The sequence below is a fragment of the Nasonia vitripennis genome, chromosome 3 (genome assembly GCF_009193385.2).
Source record: "Nasonia vitripennis strain AsymCx chromosome 3, Nvit_psr_1.1, whole genome shotgun sequence".
NCBI classification, from domain to species: domain Eukaryota; kingdom Metazoa; phylum Arthropoda; class Insecta; order Hymenoptera; family Pteromalidae; genus Nasonia; species Nasonia vitripennis.
In genome coordinates this window covers 18,215,934-18,234,662 of record NC_045759.1, presented here as the reverse complement: position 1 = coordinate 18,234,662, position 18,729 = coordinate 18,215,934, and the positions used below count along the sequence as shown (strand labels likewise).

At 48.1% G+C, this 18,729-nt stretch overlaps 1 protein-coding gene across 1 annotated transcript in view; it reads right to left on the bottom strand.

The window, feature by feature from the left end:
* LOC100680338 overlaps positions 1 to 18,729 on the bottom strand; it is a 98,539-nt gene that overhangs the window by 57,647 nt on the left and 22,163 nt on the right. The window contains exons 4-5 of the mRNA XM_008206942.3: positions 17,332 to 17,431; positions 16,516 to 16,684 (exon numbers count right to left, since the gene is read on the bottom strand). Of these exons, the coding sequence (XP_008205164.1) occupies positions 16,516 to 16,684; positions 17,332 to 17,431 (269 nt within the window). The remainder of the gene's footprint in view (positions 1 to 16,515; positions 16,685 to 17,331; positions 17,432 to 18,729) is intronic.

Genomic DNA, 18,729 nt, shown 5'->3' with positions numbered 1-18,729 from the left:
ACACACACATACACACAGGGGGAGTACCGAGTCGGTGCGCGCAGGGAATCAGCATACACTGCAGATGGCAAATTCAACGGCGCTATACCAGCGCTGCTGCGTCTATTTAGCATACATAGCGGCTGATAACTATTCATAGCTTGACGTATCCGCGGTAATCGCGATTATTACGCAATGAGCGCCACTGAGCTGCTGCTGCTGTGTTGCACCTTATATATATAACGCGAGCTTCGCATATTTCATCGGATATTCGTTATAGCCATACACTCGATACTATTCTCGATATTTTTTTTCTGTCGCGGCTCGTTATATGCGAACAGCCGATATTTCGGCAAAGCTTCTGCATAGTTATTAGGAGGAATCGAAATGAAAAAAAGAGGAAGAGTCTCGCGGCGTAATCATCGAGATGAACAAAAAGGGGCAATAAAACGCGCTTCCTTCTAATTAACCAAAATCCTCATGCGCGCCCGCGCCTCCATTAGCGCCAGGCGTGCGGAGAGCAGTGAGCCGGGGCTTTGACCCTCCATATACTCACACGTAGAGCACTGCGGGGCTTTGATCCGCCTCTGCACTGCCGAAAATACAATACACAGTTGATTTTCAACGAGCCGAGCGATAATACCGTAATACCGGCGCTATGCTCTCTCTTTCTCTCTCTCTCTCTCTCTCTCTCTCTCTCTCTCTCTCTCTCTCTCTCTCTCTCAAGCTCTGTCTGGAAAGCGCGGGAATTTTCGAAAATTCAATATGCCTCGCGCGCTAATCTTTTATATTGCGGCGATAAGGGAAACCGAGTCCCCTCTAATGCAGTAACGAGCTTCGCTCTGTGTCATAACGCTGCACCCACATACACATATGTGTTCGGCGTCACCGGGTATTGTTGCGGTCGAGCCCGCGGCGGCGACTACTGCGTCGCGCATGTACTTTGCAGGCGGACTGCGAGCGGCGCGTCTGTGTCTGAAAACCGTACGGCTATGTGTACGCAATGGATACATGATACCCTGTATACACGCGCTGTGCGCGGCATCGATGAGCGCGGTGTATATATAAGCTTGCGAGAGACGACGCGGCGACTTTGTACTTGGCGTGGCAAAAGTTAAGAGCCGTGAAATATTAAATAGAAACTGCCGCGGAGGCAGTATATACTTCCGTCCTGCTGTAGAGAAAGGGAGAAACTTTTCAATTGAAAGCTTCTTTTCATCCCTTTCAATAAGTGCGGTGAGAAAGCGAGAGATGGAAAAAAATAGAGGGTGTGTAACAGGAAGAGGGATTCGAGCAAAGTTGCTGCAAAGAGCGCGAAATCCTCTCCCGGGAATCCTCGGCATCTGTCATTTCTCATTTCGAGTTAGCCGGGAGAAACAATTCCGCGTATACGGTGTAATAAGAGAAAAAAGCAGCAGCGCTGTGCTTCTTCTCTCGTCTCGTTAAAGGATCAATGCGTCGAAGAGTGAAACGCGGAGAATCGAAGATATATACCTCTACGCGCTGAAAAGAAAGATAATCCCACGCGCGCAATCATCAATCTCGGGGCTTTGCAGCAGCAGGTCGTTAAGCGTGGAATTTTTAAGGGCGAACGATCGATGCTGCACCACTACAGAAAAGCTCCATTATTTTCTTTTCCGCGATCCTCTCCCTCTCGTATAATTTTTGAGCTCTGTGCGAGCTTTTATTCCGGTCGCTTCTTATGCGCCAGCTAAAGACCGCGCGCGCGGCTCTAATTAAACTTGCAGATTATCTCGTAATCGCGGCTACAGTGTAGGAAATTTCGGGCGTCGGCCGCCGGCGATCTATATCGCGTCGGCTTAATTATGCGCACAAGTGCGTGAAAACGTTTGCGCTTTACGATGGCTGTGTCTGCCAGTACATCTATGCGTGTGTCTGTGTCGCCTTGATCTTCACGTAGAGGCGAGAGAACCGCCGGGTATGTTACCTGACAGCGAACGACCCACACGTTCTCTCATACTATTATCTTTCTCTTCCTCCTCTTCTTCTTCTGCTTTACTCGTTTCTCCGCGCGATACTCTTATCTCTTTTGATTCATTGCGGCCCGAGTCTTCCCTTCTAATGTACACATGAAAACGTCGCCGCTAATGCGATGCGTTCTCACTATTCGATTTTCCGTGGTATAAAGTAAGGGTATACGTGACGACGGTATCATAGGTGCGCGTCAAATACAAAACTGGCAACGTCGGTATAATTCAGAGGTGTATAGCGGGATTATCCGTCGGGCAATTAATCCCGAAGCCAGTTTCTTTTCCGCGACGACCAATCTTTGTCCGCTCGTAAAATCCCCGGAAAACGGGCGTGGCTGCTCTCGCCCCGCACCTGGCCCCGATTTATCGGCTCCCGCCATTTCTTTACCCCTCTTCTAACGACAATTTCTCCCTCTAATCGCTCACCCCCACACAGCCGGATTCGATTGTTTTTCGAACCGCCGCAGAGAGAGAGAGAGAGACCCTCCCATCGCGAATTATGTCGAAAGTCTATTTTATGGTCAACCGGCCCGCCCATATAGGCCGCAACTTTTTATTGTACCCGTGCAAGTCCTTCGAGCTTACATTCATCCCGATAATTCAGCCGAGAGGGAAAAGTCGTTTCCCGCCTTGAGATTATCTATACACACACACGCGAGCTGGCAACACTCGAAACTCGCGTCATCCTTTAATACGTGCGAATACAACTGCGCTCTCTCGAGCTCGAAATTGTGTCATTAGAACGCGGGGCTCATACTGCACGAGTACTTGGACCTGGGGACGAAGTTTCGAAACGAGGTTACACGAGCTGCGGAGTTATCGTCATTATTATTATTTTTCGGGGTGCGCCCCAACAATAACAATTATTTCCGCGAAACGAGTTTTAACAAGTCTCGAGTCTTGAGGCACAAAGTTTTTGAGAGAGAGAGAGAGAGAGAGAGAGAGAGAGAGAGAGAAAGAGACGAGAGACCATAAATATTGCAAAAAGGGAGAAAGCCGAGCTTTTTCTCCGCGACGTGCAAACGAGTGTCTTTCTTATATTCTTCCCTCTGCTCAGGCTACTAATGCTCGTCCTCGACGCCGGCGTTTTCCTTCTTGCGAGAGAGGAGCGACATTGATTTTTCTCGGCGAGCTTTCTTTTTCGATTTACCGAGAAAGAGCGAGAGAATAATAGTCCTTGTAAATTACTGCAACGAAGTGGAAGTGCTCTACACCGCGAAATTTATACCGGCTAGTGTAAACGCTCGAAAGGAAATTGCAAGAATAGCGTTTCCGGTATTGTTTAAATTTGTATGAATTAATTTTGTCGCAGAGCTACTCGGTTCTAGATTTGCTAATCCTTTTTAACAAAGTAAGCCAGGAAATTAAATTAGCTAATTACGTTGGATCTAAAAAACTGCTGCACACTGAAAAAAAAACTCAGCCATATTAACTGAAATCGCACCAGTAATCCGTCATTGTACGAAGACTCGCCAAAATTACCGAAGAGTTCAGTAGTTTTAAAGAATCAGTTCGGTCGTTTTTGCTGGTGTCCCGCGTAAGCGACCAATTTTACGAGTCGCGACTTGCCAAAACTACCAGTGGCACACCGTTGTTCTTACTGAACAGTCGTTACGGTGGCAGAACGGTTAAAACTACCGGACTTTACAGCAGAAATGACTGTATTTTTTTTCAGTGCACTCGAGTGATTAAAAACTTATGAGAAGATTGGTTTCGGATATAGTGCCAAAACGGAAAACCAGATTAAACGGTTCAGATTCATACTTTTCCGAAAATCGACCGAGCAACTATTTCGGATATCCATACCTCGCGTGATCTTGGTGTATGACATCAACGACAGGATCTCAAGTTCCTAAAAATAATCATCGCCGAACATTCTCGACAAAGAGCGTTTATAGCCACTAGCAGCGCTACACACACGCGCACTCGTCGTCGTCAAAATAGCCGCGACACATACAGCGGCAAAATCCGCGCAAATAGATTATCGGAAAACCGATTGAAAATGACTGCGAGCGAATAAGCAACTTTATGCTGTTCTCTCGGCCTTTTCCCTCTCCGATTATAGCTTCAGCTTATAGGGCCATCTGTATAGGTATATAACAGCAGCGAGAGAAGCTCGTGACCATCTTCGACGATAACGCTAATGAGATTTCCTAATTCGCTCCGCTATCCCCCGCCGCTGGGTTTATATCGTAGCTGCCGGCAATTGCGCGCGATATGGGGGAGAACGGAGTGCGAGAAATTAAGAGACCGCGGCAATTAGCATTTTTACGGCTCTTCCCGACCCGTGAATATATTCGGTATAATCCCGAAAAAAAAAAATTTTTTCCCTACTTCTTCCTCTTCATGAGCGGAGAGTTTTATAGCATCCGTGGCGCTGCTACTTTGGAAAGAAAATTCCGTAGTGATTCCTTAGTACAGAATAGCCGAGAGAGAGAGAGAGAGAGAGAGAGAGAAAGAGCTTCGCCGAGGGAAATTTAATAATGGAAAAGTCGAGTGGCTTTTCTAGTGCACGGCAGGACTCTTCAGTAGGGTCCTCGAACTTTGTTTCGTGTGCGGCGTACGAATGAATTTAAACGAATTTCCAGCGAGCTAGCGCCGGATTTCTCGCATCTTTTTTCATACGCATACACTGGCAGAGCTCCGGTATATATCCTCCTTTTCCCGGTATATAATATAGTTATAATCCGGGGAAGCGGCCGAGAGGAACGATTAATCCTAATAAATCTCTGATGAAATTTTAACGGTCAGCCTCCATCAAGGCTGCTCGCGGATATATACACTGCAGAGATCACCCGGAAGAGCATCAATCTTTTACGCAAAGTTCGTTCCGGAGACCGGCGGCTTAATCGCTTTTCTTTGCTCCAGCTCTTGCATACCTATATACATGTAGAACACTGTGCGTGATAATTCGTGAAACCCGCGAGCTAGCCTGGGAATTACAGTCGGAATGTGTCCAGCAGCAGCAGCCGCAGTAGTATACACTCTGAACGCGTTTTCTTCCTGCGGAGCAACTTAATTATGCCGTGGCCTCCGCGAGCTTTTCGTTAAATTGAATCTGCCCTACACGGCCAAGAGGATGGTGAAAAAAAAATAATTCATCGGATTTAATTTGCATACGCGCGGGCGGACGAAGTTAAATATTTCACGGCTAATCTAGCGACATCAGAGCCACGCGGTGATTTTGGAATATGAGAAAATTAGAAAGTGCCGCGTTGCTCATAAAGGATTAGGCGCGATTAACGAGGGCGGGTCGAGAGGCTGCTCTGTGCGCTACTACTGCGGAGAAGAGGATCAGCGCGGCGTGCGAAGCTCGGACAAATTGAAAAGAGAGATTACGCTTGGATTATTATTCCCTCATTTGGCGAATATTTTAAGGCGGAAATTAGCTCGCAGCTGATAAATACTCCCACGTTTTTCTTCTATTTTTAATTATTATACTCGGGGTAGGCGTAATGTACATCTGAGAAGAATAGGCGGGGATATGAGGTTGTATGAAGGATGTGTATGGACTCTACGTACGTACGCGAAAGAGATTTCTCGGAGGTGTATATATAGAGGGAATAAGCGAGTAAAAAGTCAACGATTCCCGGGGATTCGGTAGTTGTCCCGTCCACTCTACTTCCAGGAGACGAGAGAAGAAAACACTTTGAGATCGACCACACAAACATATACACACGGAGACGAATAAAGGAAAAAGGGCTTTCATCGTCCGGCGGCGGCTTGGCGACTCGTCGAATAAAGGCGGACGATTCCATTTTCCGCGTATAGGACCTTAAGACCTCGTCTATGACTTCCTTTTCCAGAGATGCCCACTACCCACACGCTCGCGTATACAACCCACGGGAGGGATACATCTCCCGACTGCTACTACTGCAACTTCATATATATTATATACTGCCCCTTTCATCCCGTATCTTATACGATCTATAACTGTGTATCGAGTATACGTCAATTCGTACATACACTCACACACGCCGTTGACCCCTGATTCCCAGCTGCCAATATTGAATCTCACCGCGCGCGCGGGAAATGAATATTTGCTGGGAAAACAATCGCGCGTTTTTTACCGACGGCCTGCCAGTGTTTTCCGCATATAAATATACTCGCGAAATCTGCTAAAAATAATAACACACGCGGTCCAATTAGCGCCGAGGCTCGCGAGGAGATCGTGGGAATAAGTTTAGACATCTGCGGATGAGAACTGACGCGATAATGCTATACGCGGTGAAAAAAAGGCAGTCCAACAACACCTGGCGAAAAAAAATTTTAACAACTCGCGCGCGACATCGTATAGCCGACTTTGGTCTGCCGTGACGTATACATTCAGAAAAGCTAAGCAGGTGCGCGAGTACTCAAATATCGCGTAAAAAAGATAATTTACGCGTATATGCTCCTTTTTTCGCTTTGCATACACGAGTGGAACGAGTTTAACGTAACGAAGACGCATATCTCTCTTTTACTTTGGCTTTTCATGCAGCCAGCTCCCCTTTAATTTTACACAACACCGGCACAGAGAGCAGAACACTGCACTAACGACGAAGCCATACATGTCCGACACGATTCCTCATGCCGTGTCGCAGCTTCACCTCCCCTCTATTGTCTTTTCTCTCTTCTCTTTGATTATCCCGAGACGAGCCGTTTGTTTTCTCCCGCGCTCGCTCGCGGCTCGCTCCCTCGTTTATTTCTAATAACGATCCATCATTTCCCGTTTTCCTCTCGTCGCGCTCATCTCGAAACTCCACTTTCCCCTAATGGTCGCTCGCCGAATCTTTTTTATCATACTACCCCCCGAATGTCGACCCATACGTTTTTCCCCCTTTTTCTGCACTTTTCCATCCCAACGCTTCGGAGGTACCGGTTCTCGCGCGGGCAAAACTTCTCACCGCCGCAGAATCGCTTTGGCGAACGCCGCAAACACATCACGCGCAACCTCTTCCACGTGGCAAAGCTGCGGTTGTACGTTACACACATTCGCACACACGGACATTGTGCGCTAAGCTTACTTAGTTATACCAAGCGCGCAAACAGACTTTTGGCATGGCGAATGCAGTCGTTCGAGAGGGAAAAAAGCAGGAGAAAATATTACACGTATGCGCGCGGGCTAGAAAAGCACTGATTTGATGGAAGATATGCGCGTTCGTGGCTCTATGTAAGTGGAGAAAAAATTTTTGAATATTTTATGCGCTCTCTCCAAAGGAGAGAAGCCCGCGCACTTCCTTCGTATAATATATTTCGCGTTTGTATAGCTCGGCTTATGCGATTCCTTTGTGAGAGGGGATCTCTCTCGTGGAAGAACTTTTACGGCGAGTAATTTTCTCGAAAAATGACGCTCGAATCGAAGGATAAAAAAAGGGAGGAAGAGGCCGCCCCTTTCAATCCGGGCCAAACAGTATAAACTCTGCTTCTGCAGCGCTCTTTCGGAAACTGAATTCCTCAGCCCCGAATTCACCAGGCGCGATAAATCGCCCGTCGACTCTATCGCGCACAGGCGCGCGGAGAGATCGCGAAATTTACGTAATACTCGGAAAGGAGAGTAGACGGCGCATACAAATATTTTCGCACGTGCAAAAAACAGAGACGCGGTAATGAGTCGTGAAATTCCGCCCGCTTTTCACTCGTCTGCAGTACACGCCTTTTCTCGAAAAATATTGTTCTTCTCGCACGCTCTTCCTCTCTCGCAGCATTTTTATACATCAAGCTCAGCGCGCGTAATTCAATTCGAAAGAATAACCGTTGCGTTGTTTTTTAGAACCAGAGCGCGTACACGCGAGAATCACCGGGGCTGGAGTAAATCTGAAATCCGAGCAAAAAGGAATTTTTCTAATTGAACACACAGAGTATAGCGCAGGGCGCATATGTATAAAAAAGTCGCGCTGCCGCGCGAGGGCATTAGCCTCTCTACGTCTCCTCTTCTCTCTCTCTCTCTCTCTCTCTCTCTCTCTCTCTCTCTCTCCCTCTCTCTCTCTCTCTCTCTCTCTCTCTCTCCTTCTCTCACTCTCTGTCTCTCTTTTTCCTGTCGTTCTTTTTCTATCCGCATCCTCTCCTTCTCTCTTTCGCGGACTATGCCAAAAGTGCAGAGGAAAGAGAGAGAGAGAGAGAGAGAGAGAGAGAGAGAGAGAGAAAGTACTGCACGAGCGTCTGCGCACCGAAGCCTGTTCGTTTCGGGTCCAAGCAAGAAGAGAGAAAGAGTGCAATGGCCTCGTGCGCTCATAGGACAGCAGAGAGGGGCCTGTAACCTCTGCTGCAGCGTAACCACTTCTGCAGCCGTCGAATCGACTCTAATCGCGTCGGATTCTTTTAGCGGAAAATAATTCATTCTCCTTCTAGCTCTGCCAGCGGTATTCGCTTACTTGTAGTAGTAGTAGTTTATAAAAATTCCGGAGCCAATCATTCACGTCGGGGATTTTCGATTTAGCTCGACATATGCGAGAGGCAGTGCTCTGTAGTATAGAGAGGGTCAGCGCAGCTGGAATTTAAATCAAGAATGCGCTCGTTCTATTCGCTCTTACGTCGCTCGAAAAGAGCGAGAGAGAGAAAGGGAGTATTCTTACGAGAGACAAGCTTCGAATTCGCGCGCCACCGTCGAAGAAGCGAAGCTTCTCTCGCGCCGCGAACGTGTCTTCACTGCGCAATAGTTTCTCCATTCTTCTCCTCCCGTTTCTCGCAGACGCTCATATACGCGTTCCCTATTGCAATATACAACACACAATAGACCCGACGTGCGTATAACGCAACTAACCGAAATGCAAACAAATTAGCTCGTTAAAATTAGCTCGCCTCTCGCGCACGGGTGGTAACTGTACAGCAAAATTAAGTCGAGTACCGCGAGCACTCGCGAGGGAAGCTTAAGGCCTGCAGAACTGCGTCACGGATCCGGAGCAGCGTCTAAGCAAAATATATGAAGCTATATACGCGTATATAACTAAATCAAAGTGATGCTCGCATATGCCTGCGCAGTAGCGGCGGCGTCGGAGGCTCCATTACGTCTAACTAGATTTCGGTGAAGAGGAAGTAGTAGTAGTCGAGAGATACTTTCCAGGGGTATAGTAGCTAAAGCAGATACTCGCGAGCTGCTTGCTATTACTATAGGCGCATTGTGTGCGGGAACGAGCTTCTAGCTGCCGCTGCTGCTGCTTCGATCGGAAGGAAGTGTACAGCGCACGGGTGGCTCAAGTCTCCGCCGATATCTCTCAGGGAGGATCGGGATAATGAACTTCGTAACTCGTTACTAAGCGCGTTATAAAAGTAGATTCCGACGGAGGAAAAATCCTCGCAGCTTCCTCCCTCTCTCTCTCTCTCTCTCTCTCTCTCTCTCTCTCTCTCTCTCTCTCTCTCTATCAAACTTATTAAGTATCCCACCGGCGACATCTAATATCCATCCGGTGAACTTTTCAGCCGAAGCTTTTTTACCCTCTAGCTCTCTGCGTTTACCTTCTTATCTCTGTATTATTATATAACGAAGAGCACTTCCGCCTCTGCGTATTGGAAAAATCTGCGGCGCAGTGATGTATTTACCCTGGACCCGTGCGCGCGAGAGCTTTTATTTTTGTTTTCCGGTTTAATCGCACAGACGGCTCTCTATCCTCTCGCAATAAGGTCATCCGCATTGAACCGGATATATGTTCGCTCGAACGTTTGCTCGGAATTTATTCCGAAAGAGAGCTTTTATCCTGCAATTCCCGAAAAAGTATCTTTCATAGACTCCAGCGAGGCGGAGTAAACGAGAACAGCATTATAAGATTGTACATTCCTCTGTGGAAAAGAAATTCATAGTGTATGAAAAAATTCTCTTAAAGCTTGGATTAGAAAAACTCTCATTTTAAAAGCTCGACAGTATCGTGGGTCACCGGAGGTAATAACGGAATATACATACACTGGATAATGCGTTCAACTTATTGAAAAATTTGCGTATCAATATCAGGCGTTTATCGAAAAAAAAATAAAAAGCACATTGGCACGATCCGGCAACACCTGTCGTCTACCTCAAGTATACGCTGTGTATGTACACGTATACGTATATATACAGCAGCCCGCGCGCGTGTATCTCATTTTTCGCATCGCGGCGTTATAAACTTTATTGCGCGTCCGCGTGCGCTGCAGTGTGTTGTCATCAGCGACGTGCTTTTCGCGTAATAATTCCCTTGATGTTATATTGCTGTTTTTTATTTCGTGCTGTTGTCGGGATGATTAAAGCGCAGTGTCAATTTTCAACGGGATCACTTTTCAGTTAAAAATTGTATATGCTTGTGCCACCAAAAATTGTCCTTAATAATTGTCGTGAGAGCTTTCAAGTGAGTTTTCGCGCAAAATTGTAGCTATAGCGTACACTATGGATTATGTATACAGAGACGGTCTAACGAGCTTCGCGGCAAAGCAGAAGCTTATATACATGCGATATACGCGGCAAATTGAACAGATTCGCAAAGGGAATTAATTCGCTGCAATCGCGCAATTATCATTAACGTCGTCAACAGCGAGAGAAGCTTTACATACTATATACACTCACACACACATCAAAGTGAGAACTGCAGCGCGCCGTTTGCTCTCCAAAATCGAGTTTCATTTCGATTTAATTGGAGCAACACAGCCTTCATCCGACATGTTATATAGATATTCCGCACAGCCGAACAATCCGGAACCACCGAGCGAGCTTTGCATATTCGGGAGAATATATGAGAAACGTCAATCCTCGGGAATTCCCGCGTCCGTCACGCGCTGAGCGAGCGTCGGAAATTAATTTCCATCAGCCTTGTGCAGTCTTGATTCGCCCCGCGTTTCGCCGCATCGTTTTTCCCGCCCAGTCTGGAGAAGCTGTAGGTGCGCATCGCAGCATCACTCAGCCAACGCCGCATATCCGCAAAAGTGAATAATGCACGCGCGCTACTCGAGTTTTGATCGATATAGATGCACGAGCGCATTATGTAATATGCGTAGATGGAGCGCCTGCCTTAAAGTCTACACACAGCTGCAAGTCTCACGGGATCGTTGCGGGCGGACCTCCCAGGAGTGTCAGAGTGCGGAATGCTGCATACGCTCGCGCGCGCGCGAGCTCTCCAAAAGAAGAAAAAGAACAAGAAGAAGCGAAGAAAAAAGAAGAAACTCCGACAGAGCGAGATAGAGAGAGAGAGAGAGAGAGAGAGAGAGAGAGAGAGAGAGAGAGAGAGAGACGGAACGAGGAAGCGGGTGTTTTGCGCATTATGTTCGCTCTCTTTTAGTAGCCTCTTCTTTTTTCGCGAGAGAGCGAGCGCCAAACGTTTTTGTTTCGAAAACAAGCAGTCGTGCAGCTTTTAATTTCCACTGCAGCGAGAGCCAGCTTCTAAAACGCTCTGTATATGCGTCGTGCGTTTCATGCTAATTTTTCAATCTTCCTCGCGGTATATAGCTTTCCCGAGTAAATATTGAATTTCATTTCGGAAATAGCGCGCGGCCGAACGCTCTCGAGTATAATATAGTAGTGTTTTCGAGGAAGAGAGAAAGGATTTAATAAAAAGGAAAACTAGGGCGCCGTGGAATTACTCGTATTGGCGCTGCTGCGCAACTTTTAATGACCGTATAGAAGCGAGAGGCGCAGAGAGGCAGAGAGCACGTTGCTTTTCAATTAATAACAATAACTGCAATCGCAAGATGCGCCGTCGTCGCGGAGAAAATTGAACGAGGAGAGGAGGAACAGAGAGAGAGAGAGAGAGAGAGAGAGAGACAGATAGAACGCGATTGTTCAAGAGTCGCGCGCTCTACTTTTTGCTTCGAGGGTTGTGTGTCCCGTTATTGTCCCGAGAGTTCCACAACGTTTGGTATTGTCGGACCTTTTGAAATAGAAATTTCGAGTTTGCCACTGCTAACCCTAATTTCGATTTTGCGTACGAAGGGATAGATACTGTGAAACAAAGAAGTTTTCAAGTTTTCATGTGCCTGTACTTGGGTATAATCTATATTTTTGTTAAGATCCACCCAAGGATACGGCTCGACTGTCCCAAATGAGCCACCGCTACTGCAGTTATTTCATCGCGTAATATCGTCGAAGAAAAGTCTTGAATAATTAAAAAAAAAGCCGAAAGGAAGAAAGAAGGTACACGAGAGAAAAGTTGAGCGACAGCTTGATGTACGTACGCGCTGCAAAATTAAAGCGCGCGTATATAATCTCAAATTCAAATTCGTGGGTATACACCCAGAAGTGCACACACATATCGCGCGGCGAGGAGCAAAAAAGGAAGACGAAGAAGAAGCAGCTCGGCAGGCTGCAATCTCCCGGCGCTGCACACACAGGCGAAAACGGTACGTCGCGCGTCTGCGGGCTCGCACACACTTTAATTCCCCTCGTCCTCTTTACGAGTATCGTGTGAGCTATGTTACGGCACTTGTACGAAACTTGCATGTCGCTGTATACCAGCTCATCCCTCCCCTCCGCCTCCTCATCCTCCTCCTCCTCTTCGAACTTTCTATCTTCGGCCCTTCCCAGGCTTTTTCGGCTGTAGAACCCGTCCGTCCGCTCTCTCGTCGAGTGAGGGGAGGAAGAAGAAGAACCGGGCAGATGCAGAGGCTGTGCGATGCATAGGCTGCTGCTGCTGCTGCTGCACTCTCAGAGATTCTCAACTCTCTCGAGTGCAGTTCGACCTCCAGAGAAATTTTTTTCGCGCTGCCGCACCTACATCGTCGCCTTGACCTATTATTCTCAGCCGTTTGTTCCCTCACCTGCGCGCGCCAGACTCGAGCGCGTATAACCATTGCGCAAAGCACGTAAAGTGTCGCATAGTCGCGCACGACCAACGCTATATACGATCGCCGAACTTCCGAAAGCTTATATAGCCGAAGAAAAAGGAATCCGACGACTCATAATCGCTCGGCGCCGCCGCCGCGAGAAAAGGGGACCTGATTCGGCGGTGAACTGGAAATCGCGCGCTCTCTCTCTCGCTCTCTCTCTCTCTCTCTCTCTCTCTCTCTCTCTCTCTCTCTCTCTCTCTCTCGGAGGGGGATATATATCGAGGGAAAAGTTGTGCGCCGCAGTGCTGCGGTGTGGCGCAGTGCCGAGAATTAAATGCCGAGTTTGCGCTAGCGCTGCGCGCGAGGATATGCAAGAGTCGCGCAGCGCAGCTTTCATATATTATAGGTGCGCGCGAGCAGGTATATTAAGCGGTGAAAGGCTTGATAATGGACCCCCTCGACTTATACTCGTAGCGGAACTCGATTTCTTTCGAGCGAGCCGTATAAATGGGCACCGTGGATATAATGAGATGTTTAATATAAGGAGAGTGAATTTTCGCGTCTTATTCCTCTCGGCCTACTATATACTCTGCTACGATATTTCTTCATTCTGTCGCTCTCGTCCGCAATTTCGCAGCCTGCTAAAAAAGTCATCCAGGAGAATGTTTGCTACTATGTATCGTTGTGTTTTCTCTGCTTTCTTCGCTTCGAATACAGAGCTTCGCGAAGTAATATAATATCTCCGGGCTATCATCGCGTTATTGCTATCGTCCTTTGAAAACTCCTCGATTCCGGCAAGCGTAAAATACACACGCATATCGATCGGACTCGGCGCTACATATAGCTTTTAAGGCAAATTGGGTCGTAAAGTTAATTACGAAATTAGCGTAAGAAGGCGAAAGGTGTCGGGGATAAAGCGGAAGACGGCGGCGGAGCGGCTATCAAAGCGAAACTAGCTTTTCCCTCGAGTTTAGGCGGAGTTTATGGACTTTTTCCACGCCGGTTGGCTTACAACTTGTTTTCAGAGAGAGAAGAGAGAAGAGAAGAAGATGCAGTTCTCCGGTTTAATGCAGAGCCTCGCCGACATATAGCAACTTTCTCATCGAACTTCCGAGCTGTATTTTCCTCCTCTTTTTTACAGGAGGCGCGCCAAAGAGAAATTTCGCGCAGCAGCAGCGGCTTTACATTAATTCGCGGCTGCGCCGAGCAGAGATTGGTAAACTTTGAGATCGTTAAGCTCCTTTTTTTCAACCTCTATACATACACATCCTTCGCGTGTACCTACGCGATGTACACGGCATCGTCTCTCGATGAGATATCAAAAGCTTCGACGCGGCTAATTAGTCGCGCGCGGCTGCGAGAGAGAAACAAAAACTTAATCTCGCAGTAGGTAGGTATAGAGCGTATAGGCGCGCGAGCGAAAGAAAGTTTGACTTTTTAACTCGGATGACCAGTTCGCGCGCGCCGAGCTGAAAAGTGACTACGAGCTAACAAGCCCTCGCGAACTCATTAGGCGCTCGGCGACGAGCTCCATCGAACTGTCGCCGGAATCTCGAAATTAGATTAGTTTTTCCGACCACTTTGACAATCGTCGCCTCCTCCACCTTGACTTCCGCGCCGCTTTTGAATTATAATTATGAGCTTTCCTCCGAGAGAGCGAGCGAGGCGTTAATTAGTCAAGGCGAATATAAGAGAGAAAGAATATTGCTGCAGTTAAAAAGCAATATAAGCGCATAGTAGCCGCTCGGCTAACGAGATTCTCTCGTCGGCAATTAGAACAAGAAACAAAGCTACCTTATAACGCACGCTATACATACGACTCTGCCGGAGACTTCTCATTCCGATGCGCGAATGCGTCGAAGGTCTACACAATCGCATTAAAGAGCTTCTCTCACCCGCTAGCTGCTGCAGTCGCGAGAGAACGGCTGCTGCGCGAATAAAGTTGGCAAAGTCGGCGGCTCAAAAGTTCGGGCGCGTTGAACTTTGCCGTTGAATCATATTGAATTTCATAGAGTTAGCGCTTTCTCTCTCTCTCTCTCTCTCTCTCTCTCTCTCTCTCTCTCTCTCTCCGCAACTTTGACAAGGGAAACTGCAGCGCGGGAAAAGCGCCGGCGAGTTAACGCAGCCGGCTCCCATTGTAAAAATGAAATACTTCCCGACGCTCGCGAGCGAGGGCATTAAAGCGAGACGCCGATGTGTTTCTACTGTATATACCTATACATAAGCGAACGGGGACTAGTAGTCGTAAACAAAGGGGAAAAATATCATCCGATTATGTATACGGAGGAGGTGGAGCTCGTCAGATAGAGGGAGGACAGTGGCACGCCTGCGTCGGGGCAACCAGACGAGCGTAGCTGCGAGCGTAGTCCCGAGATTAGCCTATACGATTCCGTATTGGAGGTGGATTTGCAGAGTATAAACACGATCGTCCGAGGATTAAGTCATTCGTCTTGCAGCCGATACACGCCGCGTTTGCTTCCTCGAGATTTTGAGAAGAAATTTATCATTCGCAAGCTCTACTATTATTTTCGTTTAAAATATTCGACGAGTCGTCGAAGACTGCGGGAGACGTATAAGTATATATAATGGAGGAACAGTGTACACCGATAACCACTGCCGCTGCTGCTGCTGACCCGATAAATCGAATCTCGGAGTTTCACGAGAGAAAACCCGCTCACTCAGCAGTCAGTCCTCGTCTCCGTCTTTTTCGACGCTTTTCGCGAGTAGTCGCTCCTTATCATCTCCCGATTGTCTATCGGCATCAAGTCCCCCGCTACAAACTTGTCGTCAAAAGATAAAAGCTCCTCCCGAGAGTAATCGCTCCTAATTGTCAGACGAAAGAATAATTTTCGCGGAGAAAAGAAGAAAGAAAGAACAATTATCACAGCCGCAGTAATCCTCGTTTTTCTCCGGCAAAACCATAGTCAACGAGAGCTGCTTCCTGATGATTCTCGATTCAAAGCTCCTGCATATAACACACCAAAGCGTCGCTTTGGATTAAGATGAGTTAATGCGTTGCTGAGCCTCGCGGGAGCTGCCCAGGCTTGATCATGGACCCTCCGTACAGCGCAGATGCAGCGTATAAGAGGATCAGCGAATTATTTTTTGATAAAATCGCTCCGTGCGCGCAGAAGTTGGTGTAATTGTCCGGCGTCGAGATTTTAAAAATTGAATCCGAGTGGAAAAAAGTGCGCAAGCTGACGCTAATCGAAAACCCGAGACCATCTGCGCCGCTCTGTCTCTCTCTCTCTCTCTCTCTCTCTCTCTCTCTCTCTCTCTCTCTCGATTCAAGTTCAGAAATTGGTTTCTCTGCAGCCGCTACTACTGCGCGCAAACTTTTAACGCGCGCGGCCGGCCGGCGCGTTGCATCGGATCGCTGCCACTGTGTACTATATAGAGAGACTTCGGGTTTAGCTGAGAGATGAAAAAGGAACCTACACACACAGACACAGTAGTCGAAGTGGCCGACCGGTCCCCGATGCGCTCGAAAAATAAAAAAGGAGAGAAAGGAGGTACACACACTGCACACCTCGCCGCTCTAAAGTACTCCGCTCGCGCACACGCTGCCTTTTTTGACAGTCTGTGTGTATGGCGAAGTTTAAGCGACGACGAGTTCGCTGCGTTGTGTGCGAACTTTCCTTGCACCGAAAAGTTTCTCCGGCAGAACTAAATTCAAAGAGTTGAATTTTATTACAGAGCAGCGCACACGCGCGTCCGCGGCTGCTTTCATCGATCGAGCTACTCTCAGCAGGCGGTATATATCCGCGCGCGCCGAAAACAAAGCTCCGCCAAGTTGAATGTACATGCATATAGATCACAGACTCGAGCATAAATCTACACTTACGTCTTGAGCGGAGAGAATCTGCGTAGGCGGCTGGATGGTCTGGCTGCCTGAGGAATGGGGCCGGTGGTGCAGAGACTCGGCCGTATCGTCCCGCGAGCAGACGCCCCTGTACCAGGGCAAACCGCTCGCCGTGCTGCTCCGTCGTTCCCGGTACTTTCGCCACACGTGCCTGAAACGCGTCAAGCTTTGTTAGTATGCCCTCTGTACTTAGCTCTCTTTCTATCCGCATCGATTCTCCGCTCTCCGGTCTGAGCAAAACCCGACCTATACTACTGCGCAAGCACGCGGTACGTGTACACAGCTCATCTCGCGGAGGGCGAGAGCGAGTGACGGCCGCCGATTAAAAGCGAAAAAGACGCATGTAGTACTTTAGCTTCTCGTACGCGCTCGGCCTTAATAAAATCTTTTACTACACGAGAGCTGCAGCGGCAGCCCTCGTAATTCGCTCATCTCACTAAAAGCTCACTTCTCACTTTGTCCGCGCGTACATATCGTCCGCGAAACGAGCGCGCGGTACAGCCTCGCTGCCCGCGGCTAATTTTTCGCCACCGTATACCTATATATACACCGCAGCCGCAGCGAGAAACGTCGTCGTCGCAGTTCGCGAGAGAGCAGATTCGAATTTAACGTCGAGCTAGAGTAAAGCTCGCTTTTTACGTCCGCTTTTATTAAAAGAGAAAACAGCCGGGGCTCCTAATGCAATAACCCCCAGCGGTTTTTCTCCTCTGTCGGCGCGAAATTCATTCTTTTTCGCGGGCTGTACGCAGAGAAAAACGCATCTAAAATACAAAGCACTGGAAAGAGAGAAAGACTCACCTGATGCCAAATGCTATTCCCAGGGCGACGATCAGAGGCAGGAGCGTCGAGATGCAGGCCAAAAAGACAGTTTCCATATCCGAGAACGCCGCGAGTATACCTGGAAAAGCGGAGGAAAGCCGTGTTTACTCGCAGGGAAGGAGGCATAACGGCGTAGTTGGCTGGGATCAAAATACATCGTCCGTATACGCGGGGAGAAAATTTTCTCGCGATACCCGTTTCTGTTATGAATTCGAATTTCAATCGCGAAGCTCTCTCATCGCGCGCGTTATTGAATTAACGAGAGAAGAAAGTTGGGAAAAAAAGGGAAGAAGCTTGGTGTATATGTGTGCAGTCGTCTGTGTTTGCCCGGCAGCAACTCAAGCAGGACAGAAGCTTCCAACAAAGTGTGTGTACCTATATCTACAGTACACGTCGTCGTCCCCGAGCGCGTCTAATCTGCCTGCGGGACTGGCAATTCAAACGCCAAGTAACAACTCGCTGCAGCTGCCGCTGCTGCTGCTGCTGCTTCAGGGCACGAGCTCTCGTGATTAAGTGCAAACATCAACTTGCGCCGCTGGCGGCACAGCAGCACAGCTAGTTTTTCTTTTAATCATTCTTCCTAGCCATCTTTCTCCCGCTTCCCTTTCTCTTTTTTCATCGCGTCTGTTCACTTTCGCGCGCAAATGTTTGAATTTCTGGAAAATAAGTCGCGAGCTTTCGGCTAATTGAATTCCGAGCGAGCGCAGGGGAAAATTGAGGAAAATGATTTTGGGAGAGAGAGAGAGGGACGGGATTATACGGCATTGAAAGAGCTCGTCAGCAGTGCCGTCGTCTACCCCCGGGGCGAGCGACGAATGAGATGTCAGTCAAGCGTGAAAATCAGGCTGCAGACACACGATGCTCTGCGACAGGTGCAAAAGGCTAGCAGAGCCACCCTGACGTTTATTTAGCCTGCGAATGCAAACGCGCGTGTTGCTGTATCCTGGAGACAGGCGAGGCTTGCTTGCCGATTTCGGTATACAATACAATCGAAAAAATCTCTGGACTCTATTCTATTCCTCCATCACGATCGGATATTACTCGAGATATAGAAGCGGAGCTTGCGAATATCGAATAACGGCAGGATTTTCCCGTATGTATGGAATGGGGAATACGGACGTGACGGTCAGCGCGAATGTACGCTTTTGTATGCAAACACGAGTGCGAGCTTTCTTCCTCAAGAATTAAGGACACTTGGAAAGCCAATAATCGCGGAATCGGAATTTCCACGGACAGCGATTACACGTCTAACTATTCGAAAGCTCCCGTTGCGACCAGAGCTGTCTATACATGCACGAGCTTCCCCAAATTCGTCTGGAACGTTTACTATTTTAAACTTTCCCGCGGACTATTGCAGCTTCGCCCTTTCCTTTTGAT